The 18,179-nt window shown below is 41.1% G+C and overlaps 1 protein-coding gene across 4 annotated transcripts in view; it reads right to left on the bottom strand.

The window, feature by feature from the left end:
- Positions 1 to 18,179, bottom strand: part of LOC145433086 (diacylglycerol kinase beta-like) — a 74,332-nt gene that overhangs the window by 53,077 nt on the left and 3,076 nt on the right. For 2 of the 4 annotated variants that reach the window (XM_080310003.1, XM_080310004.1), the window contains exons 3-5: positions 10,135 to 10,255; positions 5,894 to 5,950; positions 4,157 to 4,258 (exon numbers count right to left, since the gene is read on the bottom strand). In XM_080310003.1, coding sequence (XP_080166129.1) covers positions 4,157 to 4,258; positions 5,894 to 5,950; positions 10,135 to 10,255 — 280 coding nt within the window. The remainder of the gene's footprint in view (positions 1 to 4,156; positions 4,259 to 5,893; positions 5,951 to 10,134; positions 10,256 to 18,179) is intronic. The other 2 variants (XM_080310006.1, XM_080310007.1) reach the window with 2 other exon arrangements.

The raw sequence follows: 18,179 nt of genomic DNA, 5'->3' as shown, positions 1-18,179 counted from the left end.
CAATTATATCCTCGAGAGATAGAGTTTCGTCACCTGCGACTTTCGACCGGACGTACTTCACGCTGTTTGTTGGTACAATCTCGCAAGGTTATTACGCGCTGATACCGGTGGCTAAGATCTGCTATTTCCCGGTTCGTCACGGTAGCGCCTCTCGACTGTTATTGCTACTAGGGCTAACAATGATTCGAGTGCGCGAACCTGAATCTAGTAATAATTCTAATAAGTCGGGTCGAATATTAAGAGACGGTTTATTTGAGTACTAAAATTTTACGCTGCTTGCCACTAGGACGAGAATTATAGTTCCGATACTATCATCCACCGTGGAAGGCAGCAAACCTCGATTGGTCGTATTGCAGCATATACGCAACATGTAGTGCTAAGCTACGCACGTTAGTGGAAACAACATATCTGTGGAGTTGTGATAAACCCGCAGTATTGACACAAAGTTCTGTGAAACCATCGAATGTTAACTTGGAATGGCAACGACCGATTTTGCAGCTTCGTTCCGCTATACGCTTGAAGCTGTAATCCGAATTGTTTTGCGGCGCAGCGACAGTAGGATTTCTAGCAATCCAAAAGTTATCTTCCATAGCGCAGAATTTACTGAATCTGGTCTTGATCCAAAGCTACTGTCGCACCGATTCCGAAAATATAAAGTTTGAGAACCCCTGCTCCAGTTGTCTTATTAGACGAATTTTCGGGAAATGCCTCTAATTTCATTCTGATCTAATTTGTGAAATATTCCTATGCTCCAATTGTAATTCTAATCTAATTACTGGTTTTCCTGAAAATGCTGCAGTTTCGCGCTGCAATGTAGCGCGAAACGAGTCAACCTCGGTGTGCAGACATTTGCCATTCTCGTGTTTGCGGGAATGAACTATGATTTGGTACGAACTCGATTTTTGTTGTATGTCTTTGTAATTCGGAATTTCAATCAATTTCCATGTTTTTGAGGTTTCAGTAATTCAGTAATTCAATAATTAGGATATAATTCGGAAAATATGTACAGCTTTATTTCTGCTTCAAGTCTAATTCGGAAAATACTGTGCAGCTGTAATTCTAATTCGCATCTAATTTGAAAAAATTTAAAGTTTCCTGGTTGTCAAGCTCTGCAATCAGTACACCAATCAGAGACGCACAGTCCCTGCGGTATAAATTCTATTTTTACAACCAAATATTCTTATCTGCGTCATCGCCCTTGAATAATGGATGTTACGGGTGATGTAGGGATATCTCCGCGAATTTAGCGCCGTGCGATACAGGCGACGAACACGGTAGGCGGAATGACAAACCCTGGATTACTCCATCGATATAGGATATAGATATAGGAGCACGCTGTGAATCCATATATGTGTACCGCCCTTTGGGTGTGAAAACACTCTACTCGCCAAAACTTGTAGTATACAGCTGGCGCGTGTCAACAATTTTTGAACGGAAGCTGGGTGCTTAACGACCGTATTGCGCGCGTAGAGAGACACAGTATTTGCGGAAGTTCGTTCCCAGTCTTTACTGTATGGTAGCGTATTGAGATTCCGAAGCTATGTGCGCTCTGGTGGCAAATTTATTTTCGGAAGCATTACCTGGTCGATGAACATTAAATGCTAACGAGGCTGGATGAAACGGCTAATCGTGTCTGTAACACGCAGTAATCCTACCGTGAAGGCGCAAGCGATTCGCCCATACCCACTGCATAAATGGGTGTAAAATAGGAGCTTTTATAAGAATTCCACCATACAGTACAGAGTGAGGTGAAATATATTGACATTGAGATGTATTCAATCTTGCTTTCACACCCATCCACAGAGTGAAACCGATTCAAATACACCAAACCTTATGGAAGTGTATGTTTGTTTGATGTTCATCGTGTTTCGGCTACATTGGTCATTTTACACCAGGCTAATATTCCTTATATTGATTCCGTATTTACCGACTTGTAGCACGGCCCACTTCTAGGCTTTTATAAAACACCGCTTGCGCGGATGACATGGCGTGGAGGAGCCTAGATAAACCTCCAACACTTGGGTATAAGAATTCTGGAGTCGACCTCGGTCGGACTAGAACCAGTAGCCCATTGGTGTTGAAGCGGTGAACCATATACCAACACGCTATCTCGCCACATCTAGGGGTGTAATGGATCCTGCGTACGGTACTGTACAAACGTTATGCGCTCTTTTGAGGTCGTGCAAGAAACCCCCACCCACCCCACCATGGAGATAGCTCTGTTAAAATTGGTGTTCCCGACTCCTTTTCATCCATTGGAATGAGCGTGAAAGCAAGGAATCATGCCACACTTTCATTTGTCTGTCTTACAGTCAACTTGTATCAAAATACCCCAACCTAGTTTGTCGCAACAGAAGGAGTTCTCGTACCAACTAAAAGCAGTAGGCTACATTGAGCGTAAGCCATCTCGACACGATTTTTGATAAACAATTTTCTTTCCAATTCTCTTCTAGTTGCTGACGATTACCCCTGACGAGTGTCAGCTGAAAATATTCGGGTTTATTTCAATATGAATATACAATTGTACCTATGCCTATGTGCCAGCGATGACCGATTTTAATATTTAAAACAGGGTTTGGAGTTTAACTTCATATCCAAAGCCAAATCTGAACTAATCCGAACCGCAGCTTCATATCCGGTGTTTACAAACGTATACTTGATCACTATAATCTTGTCTCAAGATACAAGACCCATATTTTATCGCGAACTGATACAATCTCAACACAAGGTCGGCACCCGCTTACCATATGACTTTGTTTCCTGCTTTTATTTCAACACCAAGCAGTTTTGTGCTCCAGGTAAGCCGCTTGTACTTCACCGAATACGATAATGTGTCAGGTACAATTACGCTATCAAGGTGTCAACACAATTACATTCCCACTCATAAATAGGGCTGGGCAAAATCGAGTACCTGAGTGATTCGATTCTGAATCAAGTATTACGCTTCGAGTCGAGTCGAGCATTCGAGTATCACTCATTACGACGTCACAACAGAATGTACCATGTCAAAGTTCAAATATGTGTACCTTTTACGCAACTACTAAGAACATATTGCCCGTTATCCGTCACAATAAAGATACTTTGGTATTTTTTCGACCATACCGATTTCATTGCATTTCTTGACATGTAGCCTTGTACTATGTCTCGTATGCTGCGACCCGGTCACTTCAAGGCTTCCACAGCGGAAAATAGCAGCAAAACTTTATCTCTCGTTAGTAAATTAATTTTCAGTTGCGAGGAGCGTATAATTCAGTGCTCGAAAAAATCAACTTTTAATACTTACTATTAATACTCGATTCAAATTCCAGTACTCGAATCATTGTGCCCAGCCCTATGATATCACGTGACTACAGTCAGACGGGGACAATAAGACTCTAATTAGACCAATTTGAATCTGTGAAATGTTTCAGTGCTCTAATTTTAATTCAAGTACGGTGTTCAGACATTTGTCATTCTCCTGCTTATCAGCACGAACTGTGATTAATTCAATTCGCAATTTTGCGAATTCCCTAATTCTAATTCCAATCTAATTTTGAAGAAACTACGCAGCCATAAATCTAATTCTGTTATAGCTTGGAAAAATGAGTAGCCATTATTACGAGAGCTATATCTAATTTGAAAGGGTGACAATTTTCTGGTGATCCAGCTACTCTGGCCTTAACAGACATCCAGCGTCCGTTAAAAAAAATTATTTCCTAGATTTGGAAGGAAATCGCCCCATTAAACCAACTTCCCCCATGGCGCATCAAAGATTTTTGAGTATACTTCCAATCTTTAAGACAGGAGCTTCTTGGAGGCACAGAACTTCAATATACGAACGGATAGTATATTCATATTAAAATGAGCCCGAATAATTTCGGCTGACACTCTTCGGGGGTAATCGTCAGCAACTAGTAGAGACTTGGGAAGAACATTGTAAATCAACAATCGTAACACCCCGTAAGAATCGTAACGTCACCGGCTTGAAAATGTTAACACAATTAACATTGTAATAACTCCTGCTTGATGTCGCAATAGTACCATGTTACCACAGTTTAACGGCTTTACGACACAGAAGCGACAGTGATACATTAATTCGATGATTTTCGACAGGCATGCTCATGCAAATCAGACTGCGCATATACAAAGTGCGTGCAAGCGTTCGTGCTGGTGTTACCGGCTTTTCTTTCTTCGTTATTTTGCTTCCCATCCTCGAACCGGCGTCTCAGCGCGATTGGCGTACCGACCATGCTGTTGACAATATTACCGGTCTGGTGTCCTGTTCCACAAAACAAGACTCATCGGACGGGCGGCACCAATTTCGCCGGCACTCTATCTTTCTGCCATCAATGGGGAACATTTGCATCGGCGCCGAAACATTTGAGCGTTCAAACGCCAGTCGACGATCGACGCAGTTCGGTTGTGGCCTGCGTTGGTCTAAGTCACGATTTTGTCTGATCGGCCGGTCATGGTATCCTAACACGGCACGCTGCAGACTGATTGTACACATCGGAATCTTCGGTCACAAATCATAAACTAATTCACCATCCAATCACGGTTTGTGGCGAAAAAAATCAGCAATATCCGAATGCTTATATAGAGCTGGGCAGAGTGTTTCGAGTATCCGAATCGAGCATGAACTTTATTGAATTGAGTCTAGTAGTAACAGACGATTTTTTCGGGCACTAAAATCACATTACCAACGAAAATTATAGTTTCAACGCTTTTTTCCCCACGTGGAAGTCTATTGACAACGGAATTAGTCGTATCAGAGTATCCAAAACATGAAACAATGCTACACTGTACACATGTCAGTGGAAATGAACCTTATGTGAAGTTATGATCAACACACAGTATTGACGCAAAATTACGGTTATACCATATTTTAGAATCGGGAAAAGGATGACACTTTCATGAAATCATAAAAGTGAGTTTACCGAAATAGAAATGGAAATCTTGTGTTGACTGAAGAAAAAGGTCATCACTCCTGCTCGACTTCCAAATCACCCAGTTTCTACCAATAGTTATGTGCTGTTGACTAAAAAGAGGTCATGTTTCAGATCTGACTAGAGAAATATCCGCTTTCAACTTGTATTGTCACTTTTTCAGTGTTGAAGTAGACTAAAAAAAGGCCATTTTCACATTTGACTCCAGAAATATCCGCTTTCACGGTATATTGTCAGTGTTGACTAAAAATAGGTCAATTTTCATATAAGAGTCCCACATGACATCATTTGTCATGACATCCTTTGTGGTCTTTTTGGTCATTTCAGGCCAGTGGCGGCCAACCCGTGGCCCGTGAGCAGGTTTTGTGTGGCCGGCGGTCGGTATCGAAGTAATTCTACATTTCGAAGTACTTTAAATCGGTTTATCCTGCTTGTAGTACTTCCTAAAGTTGTTACGATTTTAGCCACATCTTACCTCTACTTGAGTTTTTCTGATTTTTCGGCAAAATTGGGCCGAAATACTTACTTATATACTTGTAAATCGCTACTTCTGCTTGTGCTTGAGTAGAAATTTACGCTATTACTTTGATCACATCTGAGTAGATCTGACATTATTTTCTTTGCGGTGGCGCGAAAGGTAGGATTTTAACTTCCCACATCATCCACACTCCTACGAGGTCATAACGAATGATACAAGAATATTCGACCGGACTCGTATCCTAGAACTCGATTCGGATTCGAAACACACGGCTACTCGGCCTTGCCCAGCGCCTGTGTTTACATACGGGCTTCGGGAATCACGCGCAGCTGTTAGCTCCATATCCGATTGATCAAATAGAAACGCATCCATACCGCGATTACAAATGAGGAATCAACTCAATAGCACGTGTGATTCGATTAATGTGATGTCACGGCCTGCGGAATCACCCATGCACGTGTCAAAAAGGTATTCGGGTAAGTCTACCAACCTGTGACGGACGATAAGGCACACACGGTCGCCCCCGACAGCGTCATGTCTATCTTGTCTGATTTTGCGGTCAGTCATGACGAATCAGAGCAGCATGCAAATATGGAAAGAAATTGTCGGTGAAGACACGAAAAATTTGATGATCACAACACAACCGCAGTGCTAATTATAGATGCTTGAAAGTTTCTGCTAAAGGCAACACCGTCATTATCTGATATGGAGAGATTTAACGAAATTCGTTGTACGTGATCATGACCATGTGTGTAGCCTACTTATCAGACGACAACTAGATAATTCTAGTGATCTAATTAGACTAATTGTAGCGAAATGCCGGTATTCAAATTCCAATCTAGTTTAATTTTATTTAAATCTAACTTCTGGTGTTTCAAAGAAACGCAACAGGAGAACTCTATAGTGCGAAAAGAGCCGAGATTGCTGCAGATACATTTACCATTCACGTGCTTACGAGATTAGACTCTAATCTGATATGAACTGACCGTGATTCGATAAACAGGTTTTCGCGAATTCTGCGATTCCAATTTCTAATCTAATTTGAAAAAATCTGTGTAGCTATAATTCATAATTCTATCTAATCGGGAATAAACTGTGTAGCTATAATTATGATTTAATTTGAAAAAGCTGAAAATGTCCTAGTCTAGCGCATAGAAACGTATTCGACTATATAGGGATTCCCGGACCAATGATACGCCATAGTAGCAGTTGGTGCACAAATAACCGTAAAAACTCGCCGCACGTCACTTCACGGACTGCGGCATTCGCATTACTATTTTAAAGTCACACTGCAATCAAGCCTGGGGGGAAACAGTATGTTGGTAGCTATATTTTCGAGTGTATACTACAGACAACGTGTGGGACAATACGGCAATTTCACTGTAATGATGTCGAACGCGGTGTAGTAGTGATCGGAAAATTTTCAGACTACAAAGGTTACACATCGAAAATTTCTCATCTGATACCGCACGTTACTACCAAGATAACTAAACACTCAACACGGCCTGTTTACACGATCAATACATGAAGCAACGTGGTGATTATCTATCATCGACTCCGATCAGCATATTTGTAGTAAGTTGTGCTATAACTGGCTAAGTATGCACTGGTTACTCGTATGCCTTACTACAGAGAAAAAATTTTCCTTACAGAAGACTGTATGTTGCCACTATAGCATCAGTTATTGGTTTTCCTCGCACCGTTGCAGTGGGATGTGACTAGGTGATGTCCATTGCGAACATCTTGGGAAACCAAGTTTTTGTAAGATTTACTTTCTCTTTCGGTCATAACTTGACCACGGTTCTATTTGTCACATTGCGTCAAACATAACCAATAACCATAGCCGATAGAAAATGAAAATCTTACAAAAACCTGATCTTACCAAGACGTAAAAATAGACATAAGCTACTCTGAGTCCATCGCGACGATATACATATTTTGTCACGGCGGCCGAACCGCAGGGTTCATGCATTCAAATAGTAGTCCTCCACAAAAAATGTTTTGATATTGATGTATCTGCCGCTGATACGCATTAAGACTAGATTAATACCCATCTGCGCACATTTGAGAATGTATCATTCGCCAGAAAGGTGTAGATGGGATAGGAATAGGCCGTTATATATTTTTGTCCGTGATAGCTTTTGCGGCATATACGCCATGTCAAAATATACATACGATCTGCGCATAAGCATACCATGAGTCTATGATATGCATGCCGCTTTACAAGGAAAATGAGATACAGCCGTGTACGGCTTTTTAAGTCTTGCACCACCCTCCATGCTATCTCGGAAATGCTGAGCGCCAAGTGGGTAAGCCACGGATACCACTTTTACTGCAAGTCTTTGGTCTGGGGAACGAACCCACAACCTACACCGATCAAGAAGTCGGACCGCTATCTTGACGGAAGGATCATTATTCGTGATTAGTGATACCGCAAGACAGCAAAATGATCTAGTTTAATCTATTTTGTAATCAACAATGGCGATCTGAAGACAATAGAAATGATATTAGACCACGGAATAATCCCGTAATGCAATCATCTTAAACCTGATAGCACGGTAAAGGATTACCGCAATATTTTCCGCGGAAATTAGATTCGATAGTTAAACATTTAAATGTGTCCATGGGAGGCTGAGGAGTCTTCCCAATCCCACTATCGGCCTGTTAGAATACAAGGATTTAACAGGGAGTTGTACAACTAGAAAATTTTGGGCTGTTCCAAATTAGACCAGAATTAGAATTATAGCTACATAGTCTTTTCCACATTAGCTTAGACTTGCACAATGCACAAGAATGGAAAATATCTGTACGTGTACACTGTACAGTGTACAGCAAGCTTGACTCGTTTCGCGCTGTACAGTTCTCCTGAGGCATTTTCAGGAAAACCAGAAATGAGACTATAGTGACTATAGTGCAGGGGCGGGCGACTCTTCCAATCGGCGGGCCGGATTCCTGAACCGATACATTATTTGAGTATTTATCCAACTATACAAGGAATAAATCGTACCGAATGTAAACTTTAAGTTTAAAGCATATAGACCAAAACAGTATTCAATGAATTTATTAACGTGATGTTCTTCAATAGCCGTTGATGTCAATGAGACATCTGTGGACTCTGGCTGGATGAAGATACCCTTTGTAAAGGCTGCACGTAAACATCAGTTAGATTGGGACGCAGCTTTTGTCTTGTTAATGTTCATGATCGAAAATAGTTGCTCGCGAACGCATGCAGATGTAGAACCGAACAGAACAAGGCCATTTTTATCAGGTTGGCAAATTTGGATTCATTCAGTGACGCAAAAAGTTTCCATTTTTCAAGTTGGGATTTCTCTTTCACGGTAGAATCTGTCTGTGGGCCGCTCAAAATCCCGTCGCGGGCCGTAAGTTGCCCGCCCCTGCTATAGTGATTACCGTGCAACGAAACAAGTTTCGGTTATGTTAGTTATTGTGTAAAAGGGTGAAAAATCACTCGTGCAATTGACACACACAGTCTCTCTTCAGTTCGGGAGTGACGATCTTGACACTTGTTTATAATCAAATAAATAGTCCCTGCGTAAGTGCGTAGCCATCTCAGAGCCTGGAATTCCTGCTTATCAGGTGCCGGGCGTATTTGTGACACGGAAAGAGAATATCGCGAACATGGATTTACAACGCAAGTCTGCTAAATGCATTGAATTATTTACGAGTGGGACAGCGAAATCCAGGCAAACCACCTTCCGATTGAGACTGTATCTGTAGGTATCGATCACAATCTGCATTACAGTATTATCGACAGTAGTTGCGGATAAACGACTGTGTATTCCCAAGGACCTTATCCTTCCGAAAGTACATTTGACACTGATAGATCCGATTTTGTAAATAAATAAATAAATCTGCCCCGTTTTGGACATACAACACTCCAATAACTGAGTAACAAAAGGGTGAATAAATCGGGGGAGTCTATATGTACTTGTACATTGTGCATCAGCACAGAGAAGATGCAAATCCGCAAATGCCTTGAACGTATTTTAGGAAACGTGTACTTCCACGTCGTTCAGATGATGACATAAAAAGTATATGTTCTTAATCGCCCTCTCCGAAAAACTACAGAATAGAGGTAATGAACATTGAATATTTGAACAATTAAAGAAGTGCTAGACAGCGGTGTATGTGGGGTTGCATATAAAACAAGGGGTGTTTTAAAACATTCTGAACAAAAGCCATTAGAAAAAATATTTCTGAAGTTTACAATTACGTTAAAATTCTGTAAATACATTAGAAAAAACATGCTGCATGATGATTTAGTCCAGGTCAAGGATATTTTTCGGTCCGTTTCAGCCGTGTACGAAAGCGTTTTCGTCAAAGGAGCCACCTTGATTGTATATTTTTAATTCACATTCAACATATACCATAGAACAATGCCATTTCCATGCGATGACACAATTGAACATTCGTGACGTCACGGCGAAAAATAACAACAAACAAGGAACAACCGGGGCCTACGATAACTTATCGTAGGCCCCGGAACATCTTTTAAATAGGATTATTTTACATTGATTTTTGTTTTAAATGCAACCTACAGGTGTATGAACGAGTACATTTCTGCAAGTTATTGTACGATGAAACATCGAAATTATGACAGTGCCCCACGAATAAGAGCTTGGTCAACTCAACACTATACTGATCAACATTGAAGTCATTTAGTAATAGGGAATATAATAACTATAATATAATAACTATAGCGGGACTCACCGATTCCTTTCTCAGTATTTGCTTTTTGGAATGATCTGAACATGTGAATGCACAGCAGGTCGGGCAGTTCCGCCTCCAAGTAAGCGACCATAAACTTCTTGAAGCCGTTGTAATCGATGGGCTAGAAATAATATTCATGAATTACGAGTCTAACCGTAGTCGACCGGGACTGCATATTCCGCGCGAGATTTGAATATTGTAACTGGTACTTCAGCAGAATGATACGGAGTAAACAGTTTGAATGTTGCATTCGGTGTACTGGATATACACAATTACACATGCAGGATAACTTGATACGAATACTAGGTATAGGCTTGCATATGGATTGAAATAAATCTACTGGACTGGAGTAATGGAATTTAATTCGGGACAAAAATCGCGATTTAGATTTGATTTATCGAGACTGTCGCAAGGTATTTGCGACTGAGCAGACATTGGCATTCTACAATGGAAGCTAACGGATAAGAAATAAGTCAAAACATCGTCATAATTACATTTAAAGTCGAGGGATTCAAGATGCATGATTTAATCAACGGACGTGTACTCTTAACTCAAATGTGTCTTGATCCATGAAAGGTGGTTCGCGAACTACATGCACCATATATGTAGGAATATCAACCCAGGAATTCGCCTTCATGGTAAACGTAATTTCCACCCTTATTCGCACAATTGACACCTTATACAAAACCTGCAGGTTATGCATGGATATCATCCCGTCACTTATTTTATAACCGAATGGTTTATTCATATTGAAATTAACCCGAATATGTCCGGCTGACACTCGTCAGTGGTAAACCTCAGCAACTAGTACATGATTGGAAGAACATCGTATATCACAGAACATTGTAAAACTTGTTTTTGGCAAGACCCGGGTGCGGGATTTACTCGGAGCGGTCATCATATTCCTAATCGCCAGGCGTTTAATATATCGATTTCTCCCATCTTGTCTGTTTAAAGCCCGCGTCGTTCGCAAAGACGCGCAATTGAAAATGAAATATTCATAGCAATAGCCTCTCGGCGTTGCCGGATCATTGGATTTGCACCAGCCGATCAAAATCAAGCGTAGGACCACAACAAACTCGAAAATTGCACCGACTTCAAGCATCATTGGTCATTTTGCATTGCACCATGCAATTTCGGAAGTGGCAACCTCCGATTGACTGCAAAACTATGCGACCCATCGACCGAATAGACTTTTGACACGCTTACTTGACTCTTTTTCATATCTTCATTTTCTACTTCGACAGGAAGTAGTTTTGAAATGTCATGTAAACTGTTAAATGCTTGTAATTGAGCAGGAAACCTAACTACTATGACCATCACGATATATCACAGATCGTTAGCGGCGAAACCAAAACGAAATTAAATATTTAAATGACATCTTTACGATCCCTTGAATATCCTACGACACCCGAAGTTTTCCCGTTGTCGTTGAACGAGAGTACTAGATACTAAGGTAAAGACCCTCATATATAGATTGTATTTGCCAACTGGAAATGGATATTTTAGACTGCAGTGTATACCGTTCGATGATACAGAGACCGCTATGGATCTGACTTTCGTGAAATGTTCCTAAACGACTGAGATTAGCGCGGATATTTTTGCAGCCCGTGTCACCAATACTTAGACCTACGTGTAACAGATGGTTAATCAACACTGACCCACGCGCATTTTGTGGCATTGACGTGGTTCGCTTCGTATCCATCATAACCGGACCGCTCATTAGATCCACAAATCTGCCTAATAAGCTAACACTGTGCGCCCACAATGCATCTAAAGGACCGTCAATGAACGCTGTTCCATGTACATTTTGTGTAGATTGACGTGGTTCGCCACGCATCAATCATCACAGTACACCTTATCCGATCCACACGCCTAACAAGCCAACAGTGCAAATGTATTATTGATAGGGAATCGTGATAGATTTATTCGAGGAATACACACGAAGTGCGCCAGTGAGGCTGCGAATCGTACATCAGCGGCTTACACTTGGATTTGATTCGTATCTGCTGTACATCTGGATTGATAAATGGCATAAGATAGCGGGCCGATTGTACGCGGGAAAAGCTGGAAGCTCTTTACTTTCAAACATATTACGTAGACCAGTGGTTTATAACCTTTTCTCGCAGTTCCCGTTTTCGAAAATTACCTATGTCTGGCCCCCCCCCAATCATATTTTATTTATTTATTTATTATCGAATTCAGTAGTGGAAATAGCGTGAATCGCGCGTGAGTACCACTCGACTAATTAACGCTTCGATAATTGTACGCTTTATGTTCGGGATCAAATCAAGGTTGTTATAACAACCATCGGGTACAGGCTTATACCATCTAGGTTCGAGCCCGGTGTACGCATGCAGAATTCACCTCTGCGACTGGCAATATGGGGACGTTAATTGAATTGAGTTTTGTTTTATTGCCTTCTGTGACTATTACATCATCGCAGATTGTGATTTTTGCTCACATCGAGTTTAGTACTGCAGCCAGTTATTATCTTTAGCATTAAAGAATTCCAAACAAAGCAACGCATATTATATAACGTTCATGTGATGTTGCGGGTCACAACACTAAACAATAGTATCATCCTCTATGATACGATGAAGAAATATTCCGAAAATTCAATTTTGTAACTCTCAAATACAAATATGTTTAGTTATTCATTTTGACCAAAAAGCTTCAAGGCATCTCCAATGTACAAAGTTTTACAAAAGTGTTACACAGTTACAGTGCCTCGACACGCTGTGCGCTGCTGGATATAATACCTAGTTTGAAACATTCTGTGGAAAATAACCCGAGCCGGCGTGACGGGAGTATTTTAACGGGAAGTTGGCGATACAAAAGCACGAACAATTTATTTTACATGAATTATAATAAACCACTGCAATCATGGAAACATGTTGCAAACACTGCCGGCACATATTTCGCGCAGAGCGCGACGAAAAATTTTGAAATTTGACTGATTTTGTAGAGTGTTAATTTGCAATGAGAACTCAGGGATATATAGAACTGTTGTTGCTCTACTATGTAATCAATAATCATATGTCCCTACTGCACCCTCTACTGCGACACCATTTTTCTTCGGCACCCCCCATATCGCCCTCTGAGCGTTACCGCCCCCTTCAAAATCCAAATCGCCCCCTGGCGGACGCCGACGACAAGATTAAGAAACACTGATGTAGACGATGGCCATGACATGTGTAGACTCAACGAGGGAGTTGCCATAAAGCCAGGATTTTACCACGGGGTTGTCAGGAGTAGTGAACACTTGGCATAAAACAGTCTAAGCGACAGCTTTTCAAGACAGGTAAATAGTCAATCATCGTTTTTGCGACATCTACAACGTAACTAATAATAATGCATCAACGCATATTGGTATATTCCTAGTAAGTATAGTTATATTCGTTTGAGCAGCACTATAGATCAGTTTCTCTAAAGCGTAGGCCTAAAACAAGATACACTTATGGATGAGACGTACACGAACGGCAAGCATCAATAACACACGTATTGCCAATCGTGCAGAATGCCACTTCAACGCAAAACAGCATGTCTAACGATACATTCGGCATTGACGAAATGCTGGTTAAAGGCTTTTACGCAAGACTGAATACAATAGCCCGAAGAATGAAGCATGATGACGGTGACATTTCGGCAGTATCCAGCGTGCATCGGAATATCACGGAATATGATTTTACCGTGATCCTAATTCTTCAAGCGTGAACAATTGAACATAACAGTGCATGGTCTGCTATACGCAAAAACGGACCATAGCGCACACACGTACGTCGTATGTAAGACCTGGTTACATTGCTTATAGAAATAGTTTGGACATTAGTTGGATACCATGCCGCATGCCAGACATGTATTTCAAATCCATACGGGTGTGTGTAGAATTGTACCACATTTAATCAACGTTCGTGTTACAGAACACCAAGGTCTTCAGCGAGCAAGATCGCCGTACACTACACGACTATGCACAGCACCGTAACTGCCGCACCCCAAACCCCCCAATTGGGGGATGCCCGAGCTGGAAGGGGCCCAAAATTATTTCGTGAACTAGCATAAAACATAGAGTATTTTTTGAAAATTTATGCAATTTTTTCAAAAAGTTTTCGCGCCGCGCGCGAATTCAAGTAGCTATTTATCTATATTATTGGGTATTGGGCCATTACCGCGCCACGACCCACCAAGACATACAATCAAGTTTTAGGCAATATAACATGCGACTCCAAGAAGTGTGTCAGAACGATGGACAGCGAGAAAAGCTTGGCCGAAAAGGTCTATGCCCTTATGCAGACCGAAGACTTCGTTATATCGGCTATACAAAATACATATAGGTTTAATTGTCCATAGGCGCCTAAATGACTGGCGCCCAATGTTCCTGTCTTTGCAATTTGAACCTCACAAGACAAATACCATCTCGCTGGAAAAAATTTTATGCCAGTGAAGAAACACCAATTTGAAATCGTGTGCGTCTCTTACTTTAGAAGCCTACGTTTGGGCGATTATATATTTTTTGATATAGCAGACTGGAAGTCACGAAATAACATCATGTAACGAAGTCATATCAACGGGTCCGCCCGCCCGAAGATGTTTAATTATTATTTACGGGCCCTCCCGTTTTCAAGACACTTCACTCAGCTCTACCGGTAAATCTAATTACGTGAGTAGAGAGGACAATAAATTGATAGCATAATATACATGCAATTGCCGATCTGATTGACCGATTTTATCATAAATTATCGAAAATTTTCGCGCTTCGCGCTGGCTCACAATACAGTACAGATAATTTCGTGACAAACGCGAACAACGTGACGGGGGGTCGTTTTATCACCCTATGGGAGCCCAAGAACCACGTTTTTGGGGGCCTGACGAGGTGCTGTTTCGTTCCTGCCAACGGGTATACGCCCGAAGATGTTTAATTATTATTGAGTGGTTCGGCCTATAACCCTATGGGGGGCCCAAGACCAAAGTTTTTTGGGGGGCCTGACGAAGTGCAGTTACGGCCCTGACTACGCGTCATTAGATTTATCAATATCTAGCAGTGCTTTTCAATTACAATATTCAGTAAGTGAATATGATATATATACAGATATAGATATAAATCCAATACAAGCCCGAAATAGCACCGTTAGAATATCGCGAAAATAAATACGCAGCATTGCGTACTACTGCATGGAGTACCTGATGTCCGAAAAACGATCGGCGACTAGACCATACTGACCGAACCATGAACTCACAACATTCACATACAACGACATCTATAATAGGCAATCATTCTTACGATTGATTTGATATGTTCCTCCTTATCGACCCGGAGAGCAAGTAGCAAGAGATAAAGCAAAATATGGGTGATGCGATGGCTAAGTACATGCGTGTTAAAGGCGGTATTTATCAGGACAAGCGGATAGTTTTTATATCGTAACATGACTTCAAACGCGGAATACCTTGGTACGCTGATGAGCATGAGCAGGTCTTGACCGGGGTTGACACTAACCCAGGGGGTCGCGGGAGGTCCGGACACACAAGCCACGATTACATCAGAAGTCTCATTCATTTACAGGATATATTTATAGTGATCTTTTTGCAACAACAGCGGTAAAAGAACAAGTCATTTTTGAACACCGCTATTGTATAAGTTCAAATCCTCAGCTTTGGACCGACGATCAACGCGTATACTGTATGCGGGCATGTGCCAAGATTTCGCTTACGCCGCAAAGGCATTGATACCTATACAGTATACATCGTATGCATTAACCCTTTCTAATCGGCCGGCCTACTGACCAAAATTTACTGCATCCACAAAAAATACGATAATATGTCATCCATATGGCTTAAATCGACGCCCAATATATTGCTGTAAACCTGAATTAGCCGCCTAGCGGTCTGAGATACTCTTACGGATCAGACGCCAGAGGGATTAGCGGTGTGCGAGAAAATGTTCTCAATTTCTTGAAAATATAATACAATTTCGTTCTTCTATATCTCCTGACGTCATACTTAGGCCTTCTCTTGGTATATGACCAACTGATTGCGTTCCGCTTGAATCTCTACGTTCCAAGGAGACATTACACGCTACTATAGCGCTTCATAGCCCAGCGCTACGATCTTGGAAAGGTAGACATGATAAGCACGCATCACGCGGCCGCCGCCGATGAGTAATCGATTACGTAATCGCGTAATCTCGCGGAAGGCAATTCACTTCCAAGTCTACATAACATAGTAACTATTTTATATATCTCCATGCTATTGAAGTGGTATCAACTCCAGTGGCTTGTTATGTAACTTGCAACTGCATAACGGATTCGTAAGTATACACATATTGGCTTATTCGACACTGCCCAGTGCCCATATACGCTCGAGAAGTCATTTCATGTGATACATCATTGCTTTATTTCACATCAATTTGAACTGTATTCTACATGGCTAATGTTCCATGAATGATAAACAGTAGTCATAGACGCCAACAGTAACTTCGTGTGCCATCTAAACAGATGTATAACTGCCTCTATATGATGTTGCTATTACAGGGTCTGGTACCAAAATAGCCTAACTCTCACGCTTATTTGTGTAGTGTTAGGGCTGGTGTCGGCCTTGTTATACAATACTAAACCCCATGATAGGGATATTGATGAATATGCCAGGATAATGGCCAACCAACCAACCATATGTACAATTTGCAATTGCCTGAAGCAATTGTACATCTGTTTGAAGCCGCAACGAGTCGGATGAACTTACGCAGCCATGATTTTCACGTAATAAGGTATTGCTTTCTTTCACGTCGATTTGAAACTTCTCTAAGTGATAATCTTCGATATAGGGACTTTCATAGAATAGTATGATCAACAAAAAGTCATAGAAGATAACTGTAATTGGTTATATGACGTCTAGAACGGAAGATACAATGGTTTATATTCCAGGCGTTCATTCACGTGAACATCATTACAAATTCAATTTTGCGGGGAACGTTTTTGCGTGTTCAATCTGCATTTCAAGCAGATATACATTGATATAATAGGTTGTACATGGTCTTATGAATGCGTATTCATAATAGCTATCCATATAAATCGATTTTTACAGTTTAGAAAGTAATGCAGGTCGAGCTATCTTAGAATAAATAGCGACTCCTCCGTGTTAAACAATCGCGGACCAGTATACTGGTCCGCCGGTCGCAAAGGGTTATATCATATTATGAATAGGTAGGCATGTTTAGACAGTCATCTCAATGATAGATGTCACAACAAACGAAATCGGGATGACCGAATTGACTCTTTTGTCGTTTGTGTGAAAAGCACTCCCTATACGTAGAAGCACAATGTACAGTAGGGCTCTTCAAAAATGACTTTTTTTCTCAAATTGTACTGGCTACTTGATAAAATTGTTAAGGTACCTAATTTAAGCCTACACACAAAATTTGGTTCAATTGAACCAAATTTTGTGTGTAGGCGTAAATTAGGTAACCTAACAATTTTATGAAGTAGCCAGTACGATTTGAGAAAAAAGTCATTTTGGAAGAGCCCTAACGTACAGCACAATGTTTCTACACATGCCAACCACAACCAGTGCGCGTAATGTCGACGTCGCGCCACAATACGAATACACGACGGAACAGTCTCGAAGGATAGATTCATGGGATAGCTCATAGCTGTATATTTGACGAGTGACCTATTGCACGCAGCTATTTCAAAAATCGCGACCCTAATTATCAACTATATATAGATCGCGTATGCTGACACATAGCATCGGCGTTTTTGGCTACGGGTCCGCTTCTGAAGACGCGGATCTTAATCGATATAAAATCAGAGTGGCTGTGAGGTTATAAGATGAGCGTGACATTACCCGAATGCTGAGAAAGTATGTCAATCCAACTTAGTTCCTATCGAATCTCCCGTTTTCCTGAAAATGCTACAGGAGAACAGTATCGTGCGAAACGAGCCAAGCTTGGTATTACAGACATTTTCCATTCTCACATTTATGAGAATGTACTCTGTATTAATATCAACTGAACTTCATTCAGTGCCCCAAGTCGAATTCAATAATTCTAGTTC

This window comes from Botryllus schlosseri, chromosome 2 (genome assembly GCF_051294905.1).
Source record: "Botryllus schlosseri isolate E-star chromosome 2, Bs_hap1, whole genome shotgun sequence".
NCBI classification, from domain to species: Eukaryota; Metazoa; Chordata; class Ascidiacea; order Stolidobranchia; family Styelidae; genus Botryllus; species Botryllus schlosseri.
This window is presented reverse-complemented; position numbering and strand designations above follow the sequence as displayed.